Source organism: Sciurus vulgaris, assembly GCF_902686455.1.
Source record: "Sciurus vulgaris genome assembly, chromosome: 12".
NCBI classification, from domain to species: Eukaryota; Metazoa; Chordata; class Mammalia; order Rodentia; family Sciuridae; genus Sciurus; species Sciurus vulgaris.
In genome coordinates, this window is record NC_136473.1 from 99,035,511 (window position 1) to 99,054,910 (window position 19,400).

Sequence of the window (19,400 nt, forward strand, 5' to 3'; positions counted from 1 at the left end):
AGGTATTTTAACACTAGTTCCAAGAGTGATAGACTAAAAAAGCTCAAAGGATGTTTGACTTTGAAAGAAACTTTAGTGGTTATCATATCCCTGTTTCTTCAGAGTAAGGTCCATTCCTAAGAATATCAGAAGATGTCTACTGGTCTAGTGGTGAGTGCAAGCTGCCCATCCAGATTTAAATTATCAGCTGCCCAAAGATCTGAAAAAAGCTTATCTTCCTAGTCAATTATTCATACAAGAGAAAATCTTCAGCCTATGTCAGCCACGTTCTCCTGGAGACTCTCATAAATAACTGCACCCTGACCCGTGGATGGCTCAGTTCCTAAACCCAAACTGCTTGCAGGATTGATGGATGGCTACCCCCATTCTAAATGACCAGTCCCTTTGGCACAGGATGTTTATTTCCTTTTGCTTACAAGGAGGAGGTCAGAAGATGCAGATGCACTTTCTTCATCCGTGGACTGGATATACTGGCCACCACAATGCTACAGTGAGTAGCCAGACTTCTCCTTCATAGAAACAAGAGTACCGAGACTGAGGACGCTCTGCTGGTATTGATGCGAGAGGGGAGGGCTTCTGCATGGCATTCGAGGGTTCCCAGGACGCTAGTGCAGGATGTCACGTCCTCACACAAACTGGAAGGGAAAGTGTGGGAAGGTAGCAACATGAGTGGAAGAGAGACTTTATTAGACAGAACCCTTTGTTCCCAGTTCAGGATGTTTTAATTTGCTTCTCTTTAAACTCTGTGACTTTTCCTGGTTCAAAAGGACAGTGATGGAGAGCAGCAGAGAAATGGGGGTCGGAAAAAAACGTAATCTTTGTGTCAAGGCACTCTGTGGCCTCACAAGTGGTCCCCTGGTAGGGGACACTGTCTTCCAGCCCTCCTGATGCTAGGGCTTCTCGATGGATGGGGTGTTGAAGCAGCCGGACGGTAAGGTCTTCTTGATATCCTCCAGGTTGTGGATGTCCTTCATGATCTCCTCGATATCGCGGGTGTAGTCCATGATGGCAGCCTCCTGCTTCCTGGCTTCGTTCTCCAGGTCGGACACTTTCCTATCAAGGTCACTGGCCTTCATTTCATCTTTGGCTTTGTTCAGGGTACCTTCAATCTCATTGAGCTTGTTCAGGTCCACTGTGTCCAGCTGACCTATAAAGCCAGAAAGCACAAAGAAGAGAACAGACACCTTCAGCAAGATCTAGAACCTCACTCAAGTACCTCTGGGGACCTGTCTAGGCACTCAACCCAACAGCTGCCACCACACAGAGGTGGCCTGACCTGCAGGTCATTACTGTGCACCAGGGCACAGACAATGCAAAAGAAGCACAAACACTGACCTGGCCCGGAAGAAGCGGGTCAGAACATGTAAACAATATCAGGTCAGAAGCTTTTTTCTGAGAAGATGGTTCTTTTCAGAACATTTTCTAAATGCACAGCTAGAGTGTTCTGTACCTTACACTCCTCCTGTGGTTCTGAAGGTCACCTGGTAACCTTTAATGCCCTTTCCAGGTTTGTGTAACCAGTCTATATGTCATTTTAGTGCCATCTGAAGGATACAAAAATCTTTAAGACAGAGCCCTGTGCCCTCAACTCCTAGATTCCAGGGAAGATGGGCTGGTTGAGGCACTTTCAGGAACCTTCCTATAGAAAATGGCCAAGGCTGAAATGCTGACATAATTTCACCAAAGCCTCACTGAACAAAGCAAGAAAAAGAAGGTTCTGTAACACATGAAAGCAGATGCAATGAATAGCACTTCAGGCATATTCCAGCTGATTACTTAATCCCATAACACCAGTTCACCCTCAGGGATTCTCAGATGTTAAATAATTTGCCCAAGTTTGTATGACCCATTGGCAACCAAGATTTCAATCCAAGTCTAATTTTAAAGTCCAGTTCTTTCTTCCACAAACACCTCTCTCTTCTAGTTTACTTTCATTTTAAATCCATCAGCTGGCACATAATTTGTTATTCTTGACATTTGAGATATTTAAAAAATATTCCCCCTCAAAGGAAAAAAACCCACTAAACGAAACACACCACTCCGTAAAGGGTAGCAGATTAAAATATAACGAAGAAGAGTCCAGGCTACAGTACTGCCACTTTATAATGGAATCTGGTACACCTGTCCCAAATGAAGCATGCTCCCTACCAAGCTGGGAAGAAGGTCTCCGTATATTTATCTTTCCTGAACAAATCAAGGTTTTTTTCCTCTTTTGGCATAAAAGAATTGTGCTTTAGTTGGCAAATGAACAGAATTCCAGGCAATGAAGTCATGCCCAGCTTAACGTGTTCTTTTATTTTATCATTGAAATTCTTTTTAAATTCCTCAAAGACATTCTGCCAATGGAATGAGCTAAGAAAAAAAAATCACTGATTAATTGCACCATGAACCTCCTAGGCCATAGATGAACCTGGACCATAAATGAGCCTTACCAGATAGCAGTGTCTCTTCACAATTTAAAAAGACAGTCCAGAGTTCACAGAAGGCACCTCGTAAGCAAAACTGGATTAACACAACTGAGTCATGATTCAGTTTGCACTCTAAAGCTGACAAACACGTGACTATTGTAACAGTTCAGGTTGCTCTTAAAGGTTCCCTTATGCAAGACACATACCTATTTTAAGGCACTTTTAAATGGGCAAGAACTAAAAGTCATAATCTAATAGGTGAATTTAAAGGGATTCATGTATTAATCTGCATTTTAGTAAATGATATCAGATCCCAGGAACAGTGCAATGAATTCATAGCCTGACAAAAATGACTGCATGGTCACTTACCCAGTTGCTCCAAGAGGTCATTAATCATGTTGAGGAGGCTATTCACAGAGTTTTTGGCCTTTCTGGCATTGATCTCAGCTTCCTGAGCAGCCTGGGAAGCCTGCAGGGGAAAAGGATAAGCCATACAAACAGCTCTGACTCTATGTTTTCATCTTCTTTGAATATATTCTGTTGGCCCAGTGAGCCAATAAATCGAATTTTCAGATGCTTTCCCCCTCTCTGATCACGAAATAATGCCCTCTTGCTGCAGGTTTTTGCTTTTCTGAGGTCTGATCTTCAGGCTGAGGATAACTGCTATTTCTACCTCATGGAACCATCATGAACAGGCAGTCAGCATGCCTGCACTCATATTTGTACTAAAAAAAAAAATACACACACACACACACACACACACATATATATCACTATTATCTTCTCTTCTCAGGTTCTCACTTGAGAACACATGAAGGTGTATTCATAATAAAACCCATCAAGCAGAAACAAGTTAGTTTTTAAGGGTGAGTATAAAAACTACATTTTAGAATCAAAACATGTCCTCCAGGGCAGTCTTAGGGACTTGATGATTAGAAACTTCCTTTTCTTAGAACATTTTCATAATCCATTGAAAACTCCCCCTCAACCTGCAGCCACCCAGCCACAACCACACACTCCCACGCTCCTTTATCAGGACAATACAATTTACATCTTCAAAACCAACCCCAGGTTGATATTTGGGAAAATTCCATGAAACCTGGACAAATACACTGAGCATGAGTCACAGGAAATAACAGTGGAAGAGGAAGTGTCTCGATATCAGAAAACAGATGCTCTCACAAATAAATCCAGTAGAGATAGAAATGAGCAGCTCTGAGCTCCCCAGTTGGCTTTTCCTAGTTTTGGGGTCAAGACAATGCAAAAACACTTTGGGTTCCAAACAATGTGAAAATTTTAAAAAGAAAAAGAAAGCAAGGCAAAAATTCTTCACAAACACATGATTAACCTCTGCTCAGAGGGCAGCTGTTCTCACTGAGCTGCACAGGTTTTTTGCATGTGCAAGGAGAGAGGACTTTGCCGTGACTGCCAGGAGTGTTCCCACTGCATCCATCCTATAGCTGCAGCCTCCTCTCCCAGGAACAACCACAACCTTCAAGCTTCTCCTTTAAAAAATATGTTACAGACCCAAACATTACTAAGTCCTGGCCTTTCAAAATTGATATAAACACAAGCAGGATAGTGTACGTGAGGGTGATTTATGTTCCTTGGGAGTTATTTACCAAAAGTAACGAAAGTTGGCTCTTCTTTCCACCCTTTAAACTAAATCCATATCCTTTTATGCAAATGTAATGTTCTACAACTATATTAAAAATGAAATGACAGACTCTCAGCACATTATAAGAAATACCTATTTTCACTACATGGGAATTTCCACTTCAGCCACTCTGTTGCACAAAGAATTAAAATAATTCAAACAAAAAAGGAGAAAGTACCACAAAATCAGGTGTCTTCACAGGGACGCTTCCTGTTAACACTTCCCCAGGCCTTGTGTCCCTCCTTCCTATCTCAAGGTGAAAGTGACCCACAGTGAGAGGCCCTGATTTTTCTTTGGCAACAGTAAAAGAAAGAGTCCCCTCCTTATACTCAAAGTATCTACATCAACAAGTTCCTGACTATTGTTACTGTGACTGTTACAGTCAACTGGGCAGGAATATTCCCACTGTGCGCCATTAAAGTCTTCCTGAAGTAAAACAGAACAGAACAGAAAAACGGACCCTAGTTCTTCCTTGCCCCTTGGGCCATGTGTTCATAAGTCAATTTTGTTACCAACGGTCCTATGTACACATGTCATTACAAAAGAGAAAGGGTTAAACTGAACCTGAGTTGGTATGTTCAAATCTTCTTATATATAAGAAACAGTCTTCGCCTCCAGGGAGACAGCTACTGGAAAACCTAGGAAGGAAACTGACTTTTCATTGCATTCCCTTTTAACCTGTTTGATTTTATACCATTTATGCATTACCCATTCAAAAACACAGACATTTCAAAATGTCCTAAAACCCCACGTGTGTAAGACAATGTTTTGCTTTTCACTGAGAGAGTTTTGGGGCAGGACCATTGTGCAACAGAAGTTCTGGCCGAAGATCCAAATTCTTTGTCTTCTATTTCAGCTGCTAACCTGATTCTTAACTAGCAGATGCTACGAAAAACAGACTCCGTATCAAAGAGACTCTTCCTGACAAGTTGGGGACCGTCAACTCTGCCCACGCGCGAGCACGGCGAGCCTCTTACCATCCCCGCCATCATCATGTCCTGGTCTGCGTCGTCTTGCTTCCTCTTCAGCTCTTTCTCTGCCTCCTGCAGCTGCCTCAACATACCGTTCACCTCGTTGTCCAGGTCTGTGACTTCTGCGAAAGTCCTCTCAGCTTCCGCCTTGGTGCTGGTAGCATTCTAGGCACAAGATAAGCAAATTGCTCATTTTTATTTATTTATTTTTATTTAAAATTTTTTTTATTTGTTTTATTTTTAGAGTGCATTTTGAGTCATTGTACACAAATGGGGTACATCATTTCGTTTCTATGGTTGTGCACAATGCAGCTTCATACCACCCATGTAATCATACACGTACATAGGGTAATGATGTCTGACCATTTTAAATTGCTCATTTTAAAAAGTCTTCCCTTTTCTGGAGTATGGTCCTACTCCTTTATATTTTGTAAAATGTTTAAAAACTATAATTCAGAAAGAACAGCACAGTGATTTATACCATTTCATGTTTTCTACTGTATTGCCACTTATTTGGGCTCCTCATAAAAGTTAATAAGAAAAACATGAATACATAACAAAATAGCATTTTTATAAAGTATTTTCCTTTGCATTCTCTTCTTTAAGTCTCTGAAGTGTCTGTTCTATTACTGCTATTTTTAGTGGTGATCACGCGACCAGCAAACGATAAACATTTTATAGCATTCACTTCCCACCACACCATGTTGATTAGACTCTTTCACTGGGATACATTTAAAATTCAGAGCTAGCCTGGTTCTTCTTGGCAGTTCACTGTAATGTACGAAAAGGCCTCAATCCTGAAATATGAGTATACTTCAAAACATAATTAAAAATGTAACTATTCTAAAAAAACTAAGAAATTTCTGTGACACACATTTTAGAATCGGCTCCAATCTTGCCTTTAGATAGGATAAAGTCAGCACAGAGAAATTACTTTTTGCGTATAAAGAACCCCAGTGCAGCAGCTGCAGAAAGTCCGCACGGGAGGGGCTTGGAAAGCTGTGTTCATACAGCACTCTATGAAAGAGTCACCTGTCCAGGTCCCAGAAGTACTTTTATTGTATTTTTGGTTTTACAGACTGCATTTTGATTCACTACACACAAATGGGGTACAACTTTTCATTTCTATGGTTGTGCACGATGTAGAGTCACACCATTCATGTCATCTTACATGTACACAGGGTAATGGCGTCTGTCTCATTCCACCATCTTTCCTTCCCCCGCCCCCTCCACCCCCTCCTTTCCCTCTACACAATCCAAAGTTCCTCCATTCTTCTCTTGTTCCACCCCCCAGTTACGTATCATCTTCCACTTATCAGAGAAAACATGCGGCCTTTGGTTTTTTGGGGATTGGCTTATTTCACTTCCAAGAAGTATGTTTGTAGGAGGAGCTGATTTTTTTGTGGAAGGGCTCTACAGCCCTCTGCAGCCGTCCCACTCTGACAACCTAGACCTCACACTGATTTACTATAGACATTTTAAAGAGCCCCTTTTACCGATTCTTCCTCCTTAAACAACACGGTTAAAAAATAAAACAGGGATGGGCCAGGACCATTTTGCCGGAGCTGAGAAAGCGCCCTGCACAGGCCCGAGGGTCTGGACAGTGGCTGGGGAAGGTGGGAGGGGCTGTGAGGGCGAGGAGGGAGCGCACCTGCTGGACAGCGCTGGCGATCCTCTCCGCCTCATGGGCCTTGTTCTTGGCCTCGGTGGCATCTGCTGCCGCGCTGCCCAGCGCCAGCTGCGCTTCCCTCGTCTTCTCGTTGGCCTCGGCGATGGTCTGGTTGATGGCGGGGATCCTCCTCAGTGCCTCCTCTGCAGCTGTCTTGTTATCATTCACGCGTCTATCGAAATCTAAAAGGAGTTCAGGGAAAGCATCAGAACTCAACCCCAACGAGCCAGAAGGAATTTTTCAGGGAATTGTTTTTGGAGCGATGGAAGTCAGGGGGAAAATATGAAACATGGTTTGAGTTGAAATCTGAGACAAGCCAAGTACACACCAATCTCCACGCAGGTTTCTCAGGAAGAGGTGTAAGGATGGACAGAGAAGTCTCACTGGAAAATCTGTTTTGATGCACAGCATCTAGTTGTCGGTTACTACCACCCTGGCCAGTACCAGAAGCTGTGATTTATTTAGTGTTCACTAGCAGGACAGCTGAGCTAGGGGCTCCGAATACCAGTGACATAGGTACACTTCTAAAAATGAGAACGCTGCCGATGGAAGAGGTTGACGGGTGGAGCAGGACTTCATACCCAGGCCTGCGGACCCCGGCCAAAGCCATGCTTTCAACTCTCATCCTAGAAATCCTCCTTACCAAACATGATTTTTATCAGAGGTGAATTCAGACCTATGCAGTAAATTGGGCATATTTCTTTTCTTTTTTTTTTTTTTTTGGCAGTGCCAGGGATCGAACCCAGGGCCTTGTGCTTGCAAGGCAAGCACTCTACCAACTGAGCTATCTCCCCAGCCCGGGCATATTTCTTTTCTATCCAGGGTGAAGAATGAGATGCCACTGGCAGAGCAAATGAAAGATGACAACCTTCCTTTACCAACGTGGGTCAGACCCTGGTTATCATGTGAGTCCTTCTCGTGTAAGAAAATGCTTTTTGTCTGTTTCTAAACTGAAATGTGCAGGGGTAAAAGGACGTGAGCACTGGGATTCTTCTTGAAAACGCTTCAGCATAAAAAAGTAGTGTGTCGGGCTGGGGATGTAGCTCAGTGGGTACAGTGCTGGCCCGGCAAGCTCAGGGCCCTGGGTTCAATCCCCAGCACTGCAAAAAAGAAAAGAAAAGAAAAAAAAAAGTATCAGAGATGAAGCAAGTGTGGCGACAATTATGGCAACTGCGGAATCTAAGTGAGGAGTAGATGGGACTCGTTACGCTACTATCCTTCATTCTGCACTTGTCCAGAGAGTATCACGCTAAGACCTGAAAGAATGAAATGGCCCCAGTGGAAGAGATGTCCGAGGAGCCCTGTCATGTGACCTCTCATACCTTTCAGGTTGTTGAGAATGTCATTGGCTTCTTGTAAGGTATTTCGTCCCTTTTTAGCAGCTTCTTCAGCAAGAGCCTTAGCAGCGTCAGCTCGGGCCAGGAGTTGATCGGCAGTCTGCAAATGCAGGGCATATCAGAGGACAAACCCACCACGGCCAGCCCCCTCCCTCTACTAGAAGGCGAGGTTCCTCAAAGCTTGTGTCCTGAGACTCTGCAGCATGCAGCATGCTAGGCACCGGCCAGCACCCAGCAGAAGGTCCCGCTCTGAATGCTTTATGGTTTGCTGCCTCCGCGGCTGTTCGACGCAGCTTACACCTGGACCATTAAAATGCTGCATCCAGAAATGAAGCAACCTGCAAATCAAACCGACCTGCTGTTCAATTTTTCCATTCTCCAGAAGGTTCTTTACTTCAAGCTCCTTCCCTCTCATGTCTTCTCTGAGGTCTTCGTAATCCTTTAACTTCTGGTCAATCAGACGTTCCAGATCCGCGGCCTCTTTCTTTATTTTATTTGCTTCATTCTGTGAAAAGCACAGAAGAGCACAGAAGGGACATTTTTAGAACAAGAGCCCAAGTCAAGATTTTGTCGACCTTTTTAAAATTTATATCGAGACACACTCTTCACATGGTGAAATTCACAGTTTTGACATAGTTTAATGCGTTTTGACAGATGTGTTTACCTGTGTAGCAACACCTCAGTCAAGACACAGAATATTTCCATCAGCCGAAGAAGTTCCCTTGCACCCCTTCCCAGGCTTTCCACCGCCCATCCCTCCCTACTGCAGCCACTGTTCTGATATCCTCACTATTGTCTATTTCCTTTCTTTTTTTGCTTGTTGGTGGACCCTTATTTTATTCATTTATTTGTAAGTGGTGCTGAGAACTGAACCCAGTGCCTCACACATGCTGGGCAAGCACTCTACCACTGAGCCACTACTCCAGCCCATCTTGCCTATTTTCAAATTTCGTGTGCATGGACACAGAGATGGCTGCAGAGACCTAAACCTTCAGATGTCAAGTCAGGACCTCATATACAGACAGAGAAACAGTAAATTTCAAGTTTAATGTAAGAAACATGTCTATACAGAACTTCTCATGAAGAAGCATGATTAGAAAACAGATATGAAATAAAATACTGCCAATTCCCAAATACCTTTCATGCCCAGAGTATCCTAAAAGAGTGCTTTCATTTAAACCATTAACTTTTATTGCTCTCCCCAGCTCCATCAGACAGTGCCTGGGTGTAAGGGTCAAGGCATATCGTGCTTTAAGGAACTCAAATATGCTATAATTTGAATTTATATGAGAAACATAGGGGTGATTATTCATATCGCTAAAGTAGTCTGCTAATGAACATTTACAATCATAAGACTCTTCACCTCGAGAAGTTCTACTGGAACACTTAACACAGAACTCAGCTTTACTGGTGCATCAGGGCTGAGGAGGGAGGTGCAGGGCAGACCAGAGGGGACGGCAGGGACAACCATGCTGTGTGTACCTCCAGAGCCTCTGAGTCCACGGGAGCCAGCTGAGCCACACTAGCGTAGATCTCCACGGCTTTGTCACCAGCACGCTTGGCCTCCTCGTGGACTCGGGCGGCTTGCTTCTCCAGATCCTGTGAGATGTTCTTTGCTTGTTCATACCTAAGGAATGGATTACATGATTAATAAAAACAGTTGCTTTTAGCATCTTAATGTTAACCAGATTCAACCCAGTTTATACCACTAGGATATCATTCCCAGACCTCAAAGGAAATGCTACACTAAAATGCCCTCATTTACAATGACTCGAAGTGCAGTCTATAAAAATAAACATTTTTTAAAAATTAAGAAAAAATTTTTAAAAATGCCCTCATTTTAATATCAACATTTAGCTAAAATTTACATTTCATCTCATCACTTCTATTTATAACATAGGTACAATAAACAGCTTGAGTATTCCTAATCCCAAAATCTATATTCTCCAAAATCACACATCTTGGGCACCAACACAACCTAACAATGTAACAAATGAAGAGTTCCACACCTGACTTCATATGGTGGGGTCACAGTTAAAACTCAGGCACACTGAGCATACTGTATGACATTTCAGGCTATGTGTATGAAGTGTACATAAGCACAAACAAAATTTGTGTTTAGGTTTGGGTCCCATCCAAAAGATATGTCATTATGTATGTGCAAATATTCCAAAATATAAAACAACCCCAAATTCAAAACACTTCTGGACACAAGCATTTCAGACATGAAATTCTCAAACTTGTACTTCGTTATTTCAGACCCCTTTAAGAAACTGCCATACAAGTATATTTCCTCTGTTTGCTCTATCATATTTTCTCCCTTCTTTGTTCATTTGGTATGCAGAATTTCAAGTATCATGACTAGTCTTATTACCATTCTCTACAGTTACAGTAATTGAATCAAACAAAACCTCTGTGGCTGCAAGTCCCCTGCTCTAATTACTCTGCCATTTCAAAAGCTTGATTAACAAAAGAAATCTTACTGCATGAATGCATATCCTGAATCCACAGCATTTAATTCCGCATTGAATTGGTGTTATTTACAAGAATATCTGACTGTCTGAAAGCCACTGTTAAATTATACTCACTTCCTATTAAGCTCTTCAATCTCAACTGCTGTCTGATTTTCTCCTGCCAGTGTTCTCAAAAGCAGATTATATGCCTCAGTTGACGTATCGTTGGCTGTTTTTGCCACTCGTACAATGTCATCGGCTTCTTGTTTATGGCTATATACATGAGAGAAAAAAAAAAATCAACCACAGAAGAGAGCATCAGATAGGAAAAGAAGTAAAATTTAGGTGATGCATACACTAATGTGGGTTGAGATCTCCAAATATTGGAAAACCCTATTCATCTGGAATTTTACAATCATTTCAGTGGGGCTAAAGAATCATTCTGCAAATTGAAAATAAAAGGGTATTTTCCAAGAAAATTACTGATATAAAATTTATAAGGGCAGTACAGGAAGATACTGAGGAACAAATGTTTTCTACTGAGATCTGAAAAATAAGCATTTTTGTTGCAAAGCTAACATGAAAAAAGTTAATAATTAAATTCTACTGAGCTGCTTAGACTCTATCAACTTTAAGATTTTGAAGTTAAAAATCTAAAACATGTTATGGTTTTCTTTGAGATAAGCGAATTTTGCTCCAAACCGTCATATTCTAACACTTCGAGTGACCACTCTAATTTCAGAGTAAGGGGAAGCAGAGAGTACACAGAGGCTGACATCTCGGAAGGGAGACCAAGCCTTACAGAGGGACCCATCTGAGGGATGGTTCAGAAGACACAGCCATACCCTGGGAAGCTACACCCAAGCCACTAAACGGGATCTCTGGGTTACCGTTCAGCCAGCCTTCGGGCCTCTTCTGCCAGAAGCGTCATGTTGTTTGGGTCCCCTGTAGACTCAGGTTGAGTGATGGACTGAAGAAAAAAAAAAGCATTTATTCTCAAAGGACTGAAGTGTCGAAATTTCAGAAAGCAAGTGTCAAAATGAAATCTTTGTTAGTGTTAGAGGGAAAAAAGGGTGCTTCTCATTTTCAGAGATCTTTATTGAACGTTAACACCTCTGACTACAAACGATTTCTGTTTCAGTAAAGGAAGAATAAATTGCCAAGTGGCGGAGAAAGAATAAAGCGAGAGGCAACATTGCTGCCCCTTGTTTTTGGCTAGCAGGTACTCATGACAGCGAGGGACGAGGCACTCTGGCAGGGGAGGAGCTGAAGGAGCACGTCACTGCCCCTAATGCACTTGCCACAGTTTTCCAAAGGGCTCCCCGATCGGCCCCGCATCCCGAGCTTCCCACCCACTCACCACGTTGGCAGCTGCGACTTTTGCTTTCTCGAGTTCTCTGGAGGCGATCTCAATCAGCTGCTCCGTGCTCTCCACTCGGGCACGTGCTTGCTCGGCCAGGTTCCCGGTCTCCTCGATGGTGTTCCGGATGTTCTGCAAACGGCTGATCTGGCTGTACAGAGTGTTATTCACTCTCTGAAGGCGATCCATCAAGTTCTGGTCCACATCTGTAATGGCATTGTGGAAGAAGGGCCGTAAATGATCGGAAGAGGGCATGATGCCTTGCATCTCGGCTCTTCCAAATCCAGCACCTCCGGACAAGCTTTCCCACAGTGGAGATGCGCAGTCTCTACCGCGGCCTTCACACCTCCACGGCTGCTCCTCAACAGGTCTCCAACTGCCTGGCCTCTCCCACTATACAGCCCCAGCCTTACACAGACAGAGGTTGGAAAAGAGAAGGCAACCAAGGAATGTTTGATGAAGGAAAGAAAAATTGATTTTGATATTCCAGCACATGCCAAACCTAATTATAAATACACATTGTTGTTAAAAACGCTGCCACACCTGAAAGCTACGTGTATTTCAAAACTTGGGAAAAAAAACTGTTTAAAACCAAAGTTGAAGTGGGCAAGTTCAACTCACTTTGTGTTTTGAATTAAACAGACTATTGCTCCAACCCTTTCCCCCTTGTACAGATGAAATTCTTTTAAATTGATCTCTGCTTTTAAATAGCTCTTTAAATCACTCTTTATTAACAACGTTCAACTTAAACTTAATACTTGGGTCCTAATAAACCAAAAAGTCCGTGTAAATAAGAGCCTGCTGGTATTTGAGGTTATATTAATACACAAAAACCACTGAATAAGTCATTCGCAAAACTGGCCAGTGAGGGGGACAAAATGGAGAGCAAGAAATAAACTCTGCAGCTACAGCCAAGTGATTTTTGACAAAGTGGCTAAGCACACATACTGGAGAAGGGACAGTCTTTTTAATTCTTGGTGCTGGGAAAACCGGACATCCACATGCACAAGAATGAAACTAGAGCCCTATCTCTCATCAGTTACAAAAATCGACTCAAATGGATTATGAAACAATGCAACTACTAGAAGAAAACAGGGGAAAGGCTTCAGGATGTCAGAATGGGGAAGAGATTTTTGGACAAGACCCCAAAAGCAGAGGAAGCAAAACCAAAAATAAACCAACGGGATTAGATCAAACAAAAAAAGTCTTCTGCATGGCAAAGGAAACCATCTACAGATTGCAGAGACAATTTCCAGAATGGGAGGAAACGTGCAAATTATACATTTGACAATGGCTTGGTACCTACAACTCCAAAAACTCAATAGCAAAAAACCAAATAACATGATTTAAAAATGGGCACTTGACCTGAATAGACATTTTTTTCAAAAGAGACATACAAAATTCAACTTCAGGAATCATGAGAGAAACACAAATTAAAACCACAGCGAAATAGCACCTCATCCCAGTTACAATGGTTATAATCAAAAGTAACAAGTGCTGGTGAGGATGTGGAGAAAAGGTATTCCTTGCACACTATGGGTAAGAATGTAAATGAATACAGTCATTATGGAAAACAGTAGAGAGGTTCCTCAAAAAATTAATAACAGGCCTGGTACAGTAGTGTGTGCCTGTAATCCCAGTGACTCAGGAGGCTGTGGCAGGAGGATCTCAAGTTCGAGGCCAGTCTAGCAACTTAGTGAGTCCCTAAGCAATTTAGCAAGACTCTGTCTCAAAATAAAAAACAAAAAGGGCTGGGAATGTGACTCAGTGGTAAAGAACCCCTGGGTTCAATCCCCAACACCAAAAATAAAAATAAATACAAACAGAACGACCACATGGTGCAGCAATGTCTATCTCTCTAATGAAACAGAAACATGGAAGAACCGTGTTCACCATGATCAAGAGATGGAAACAAGAAAGTGTCTATCAATCAATGAATGGACAAAGAAAATGTGGTATGCACAATGGAATACTATTTGGCCATAAAAAGAATGAAATCTTGTCATTTGCAACAACATGGATGGAGCTGGGGATAATTATGTGAAGTGAAGTAAGCCAGGCACAGAAAAACAACTACCACGTGATCTCACTCATATGTGGAATGCAAAACAATTGATCTTGCCAGTTGTGGTGGTGCACACCTGTAATCCCAGCAATTCAGGAGGCTGAGGCAGGAGGATCACAAGTTTATGAGATCGGCCTGAGCAACTCAGAGAGACTCTGTCTCAAAATAAAATATAAAGAGCTGGGGGGCTGGGGTTGTGGCTCAGTGGTAGAGTACTTGCCTAGCATGTGTGAGGCGCTGGGTTCGATTCTTAGCACCACATAAATCAATAAAGGCATTGAGTCCATCTACACTAAAAATATTTTTTAAAATAAATAAAGAGCTGGGGGTGTAGCTTCGTCATGGAACTCTTGCCTAGCATGTGCAAGGTCCAGGGTTCAGTCCCCAGAGCTGCAAAAAACAAGAACAAATTTGATCTCATAGAATGGTGGTTATCAGAGAATGGAGAGAATAGGAGGTGGGAGGGATATGAAAGATTGATAATGGTACTAAGATACAATTACACAGGAGCAAGAAGTTCTGGTGTGCTATAGCAAAACAGGGTGGCAATAGACAATAATGTACGGTACACTTCAAAAAGCCAGAAAGAGGGCTGGGGTTGTGGCTCAGTGGCGGAGTGCTTGCCTCACATGAGTGGGGCACTGGGTTCGATCCTCAGCACTGTATTAAAAATAAACTAAATAAAGGTATTATGTCCATCTACAACTACAAATATTAAAAAAAAAAGAAGCCAGAAGGAAGGATTTTGAAAGATTTTACCCTAAAGAAATAATAATACCATGTTTGAGGAGACAGATAAATTTAACTTGATTTAAATATTACACCATCTATACAAACATCAAATTATCACATCAACCCATTAATATGTACAGTTTATATTGTTTTAATAAATACATCTAACTTTAAAAAACTAATCTGTTCTTATTTCAGCATGATGGGCTCAATGTAAAAAGAGAGGTCAAAGTTAAGAACAAAGAGACAAATACACTTTTGGAAAACAGCATTTGAAGCAGGGCCCCCAAATACATGTACAAAGGTGATCCATTGCACAACCTGGGTCTTACTACACACAGTGGTCCTGCCTGGAAGGTCACTTAGGCAATTTTTGAATAATCTTAAGAAAGTACCAAGAACATAAACGAGCTTAGATCAAAGAAAATCATTCACATTTAGGAGGGAGATGCAACCAGTAATATTCGAGAAGCCCCTTCCCTTTAGACCTTGAAGAATGCAATAGTTCTCCATCTCTTTGTCTAGTTCTTTACAGAACAACACTATCTTGAAAAAAGGACTAACTGGTAGGTTCACTTCAAATGCCTTCCAATCTCAAGTGTCTACTTGCCAGATCTAATGCACTGTATAATCTCCTTTCAAATCTGTATAATAAACACAAGTTTAAACTACAAATGAATACCTGGGGATAGTCTTAAAAGATAAATAATTGTGAAGACACTTTCATTCTTGGTTAGTTTGAACCTCAGCAGGCAAGGTCAGTCAGGAACTCCCTGAGATCTTAGGGAAAGCGACTCCAGACCCAGCCTGACTAGGATGCCCCTAGGGCTGACAGAAAGCAGCAACACACTGTGCTCTGGCTCAGAGAGGTATAATGGATCCTATCAGAGTTTTCATCCAACAGGATCACCTTCCTGGGCACAGGAATTCAGGTGGCAATTGGGGCCAAAGGGAGCTGTGCACAGCTGAGCTGCATCAAGATGCTTGGAATGCAGGTGCCAAAGCTGGCGCCCTTCCTTTCTTGCCAGCAAAGAGCTAGGCTCTGGTACACAGGAGTAGGTCAAGGGGTAGTGCTTCAGATGAAACCCCATATTCCATTTTTCATGTATACGGCAAGACAGATGAGAGTTGACTGTCCAATAGAACAACAACTCCAATTCATGAAAAAATGCGTGTGTCAAAAGTTGTTGCTAGAAAATGAACATCTGGAAAAGATACTGTATGTGAAAAGAGAAAGACTTGAAAAGATACTGTATGTGAAAAGGGAAAGACTTGAATTTTTCTTAATCTCTGTTTAGGACCTAAAATGTAACACAAACAACTAAAAACAAAACAAACACATAAACACAATGTTAAAATCAGCTATTGATCTCTTGTTTTAATTTCAATTTCTAAAAGTTGACTTTATAGAACAAAGTCTGGCCTCTCATATAAAAATCAAGGGGGCTAGGGAGATAGTTCAGTCGGTAGAGTGCTTGCCTTGCAAGCACAAGGCCCTGGGTTCAATCCCCAGCACCCAAAAAATAAAACATAAAAAAAATAAAAATCAAACTGGCCCAAACAGGATACTCCAATGACTTCTTCCTCTATTCCAATAATTGCATAAAACCAATTTCTATATATTTGAAATATTTATAAGAACAAATGAGGAACATATTGTTTTTGTTGATCTATACTCTGACAGGAAGGCCTCTCTATGCAACTCCAATTGGAGAGATCTATAAGCTCAACTGTGAAGTCAATCATTGCTGTTGCAAGTATACTTTTAATGTACATTGACTTGGTGCATCTGTACTCTTGCATCTCAGTGATGGGAGGCCTCATAACACAGCAGGCCTGATGGAGCTGGGTCTTTCTGTCTTTTCATTACTGGTGTGTTGAGCAAGTGCCTGGCTTACTAATGGCACTCAATGAGTGAAAAAAGCACTTGCCTGAGTTTAAAAAAAGCTTAATTCACAGAGCAAGAAATAAAAACAAGACTTCAAAGTGATTTTTAAAAACCAACATCAATTATTTGAAATACTTTTAACTTTAATGTTTTAAAAACTAAATTGTGGGCTGGGGATATAGCTCAGTTGGTAGAGTGCTTGCCTTGCAAACACAAGGCCCTGGGTTCAATCCCTAGCACCGCACAAAAAAAAACAAAAAACAAAAAACTAAGTTGTCTCTTAAAGTCAATAAAGTATTTTAAACTGTTCCCTACATCTTAAGTCAATCTATTCTTTGTTATTAATCTCATCAGATTCTGCGCAAAGGTCTAATTCAATTGCAAAGGACCTTAACGATGGATGTAAGAATAAAGCATGTTTTTCTATGTTAGTAGCATACCTGTTTGCTAATCAAATGAAAAATTTCATAAGTAGGCACTAGTTTGTAATGTTCACTTTTGCAAATACTAACTGTTGCATATTCTGTAGCTAGATGTTCAGTCAATGCTTGAAGTAGTGCATAAAAAAAATAATAAATTATCACTAGGGATTAAACCCAGGAGCCCTTTAAACACTGAGCTATATCCCCAGTCCTTTTTTATTTTGTCTTGAGACAGGGTCTTGATAAGTTGTAGAGGGTCTGGCTAAACTGCTGAGATTGGCTTTGAGTTTGTGACCTTCCTCCTGGCTTCCTGAGCTACTAGGATTACAAGTATGCACCACTGTACCCAGTTTAAACTTAAAGACACCTTGTATTGGAACAAATCTATAAAATACTTTAAATATGACTAGACAATATTTTTGATTGATTGGAAAATTACCTTCTGTTTATTATATCTTAAAACATTAAATTGATAGATTGTTTTTTGAAATACTATTCTATAGTAAAATAATACACATTATTATGCAAGTAGTTTAAAAATTGAGAAAGAATTTTATAAAACCTTACTAATTAACTGAATGAGGAGCCACATCACAAATTTACATTTACAGGTACCTTTGACATCCTGGGCCTCACGAAGGAGGTCCATAACCTCTCTTTCTGCTTCCTTTAGCCTATCCTCAAAGGCTTGATCTGTCACCATCTCATCCCCAGTTCCAAGGTTTGCTATGAGACTCTCTAATTCCTGGAGTTTCGCTCGATGATCAGCAACCTGAACATAATGGAGGAGAAAAGGGAAAGAGTTCAACTCTACTTCCTGAAGGAATTTCAGAGGCACCGTGTGAGTATGTGTTAAACAGATGTGATGGGTAGTTTTTCTTTGTTTCTCTGGCTTCCAAAGGAAGATTTCCAAGCCATGGCTCCCTCGGACTTCAAACATCACCAGCGGACAGTTCTTCAGTCTGTCCTCTCCCGAGTAGTAGATTACCTTCTTGCCTTTCCCACTTTCCTCTGATAGTAACTCAGATTTAACATCCAAAATCATACCTCTGATTCTGTTCTCCCTGGGTCATCTCAGTACATAGCATCTTCAGCTACCCTAAGCAAAAGACCCAAGACCCATCTTTGATTCTTCTCTCCTGCTACCCCACCCTGACACAGGCATTTATAATGGGATGGCAGTTTCTCTTCTGCCCACACCTAACCACCCTTCTTACCACAGCACAGTGCTCCTCTTCAAATTGCAAACTGGATTTCCAAGCTTGGAAGAGTTCTCCAGTGCCTTCCCATTGGATTTGGAATAAGGTGTGAACTCTTCTCTAGGGTCACCATGGTCCTATATAACCTGTCCCTATTAGACACTCCAGTCTCGTCCCAAGCTACTCTCCCTTCAATCAGTAGGCTCCATGGCCCTCTGGCTTCTAGGTCCTCCTATGCCAGGTTCCTTTTGCTGGGAACAACCTGCCATTACTTCTTACTTGGCTCATTCCTTCTCATTCTGAAGCTCTCACTTCCCAGGAATTTCCTGAAAGAGGTCTTATAGAAAGCAGTTTCTGGCAGGTATTCTGTTTATATTCTTTCTGGCACTTATCTCGATATTTCTTGCTTATTAAATTTTTCTTATTTCCCTCCTGACTAAAACATAAGTCTCCGAGAAGAGGGATTACGTCTGTGTTGTTTACCACTTTTTCTCTGGAGCTGTGTGCTAAGTTTCCACTCAATGTCTGCTGAATGAATGGAGGAACGCACTGTTGACAGCTCACCTTGTCCTTCACCAGCCGGTAACAAGCTGGACATTCCTGGCAGCCAGGCCAAGAACGATTGTAGAAATAGTTCTCTTCACACTGGTCGCAGCGATTTCCCACAAAGCCTTCTCTGCATTCACAGCGACCATCATCTTTGCACTGGAGTGAGCGAGACCCCTCAGGATGACAGTCACAAGCTGCAGAATGAGGGGAAACAGTACATAAGAAGCAAAAGGAGGAAGGGAGCATTCCCTTAACTTAGATTGGTAACAATAAGCTGTTTCTATTATCATTATAAGCCGACTATTTTTTAAAGGTCTATTGATGAGAAATTAAATGGTTAAGTCCACTTGGCAGAGAAGATAGATATTTTAAAAGTCAAAATAAGCCTTACAGTAAAACATGCATCTTTTAGGGCACACTTCATGTTACTTAATAATTACAGAAATCATTAAACGAGTAAGTGCACTTTTCATGCACTTCAAGAATTCCTCTCTATCTTTACCTCCCCTCTGCTTAACATTTCTCTGAAGAATGAGAAAACCCAAGTGCTAAATGCTTCTCTTGCATTATTTTATAGTTTGTTTACTCACTTTGTTCTCTGAACTGAGTCAATGACTTATGCTACATTCCACAGGAGAAATGAAGGAATTCAGAAAGCAAAAACACCAAATTGTTCCGAGGCCTAATTCC

General features: G+C 41.6%; 1 protein-coding gene across 1 annotated transcript in view; it reads right to left on the reverse strand.

Moving 5' to 3' along the window:
- Window positions 1-381: 381 nt before the first annotated feature.
- LAMC1 (laminin subunit gamma 1) overlaps window positions 382-19,400 on the reverse strand; it is a 111,847-nt gene continuing 92,828 nt past the window's right edge. Inside the window, exons 17-28 of the mRNA XM_079108006.1 lie at window positions 18,726-18,904; window positions 17,578-17,734; window positions 11,856-12,061; window positions 11,386-11,465; window positions 10,631-10,768; window positions 9,525-9,669; window positions 8,398-8,547; window positions 8,028-8,142; window positions 6,688-6,887; window positions 5,043-5,201; window positions 2,778-2,877; window positions 382-1,147 (exon numbers count right to left, since the gene is read on the reverse strand). Coding sequence (XP_078964132.1) covers window positions 891-1,147; window positions 2,778-2,877; window positions 5,043-5,201; window positions 6,688-6,887; window positions 8,028-8,142; window positions 8,398-8,547; window positions 9,525-9,669; window positions 10,631-10,768; window positions 11,386-11,465; window positions 11,856-12,061; window positions 17,578-17,734; window positions 18,726-18,904 — 1,886 coding nt within the window. The 3' untranslated portion in view covers window positions 382-890. The remainder of the gene's footprint in view (window positions 1,148-2,777; window positions 2,878-5,042; window positions 5,202-6,687; window positions 6,888-8,027; window positions 8,143-8,397; window positions 8,548-9,524; window positions 9,670-10,630; window positions 10,769-11,385; window positions 11,466-11,855; window positions 12,062-17,577; window positions 17,735-18,725; window positions 18,905-19,400) is intronic.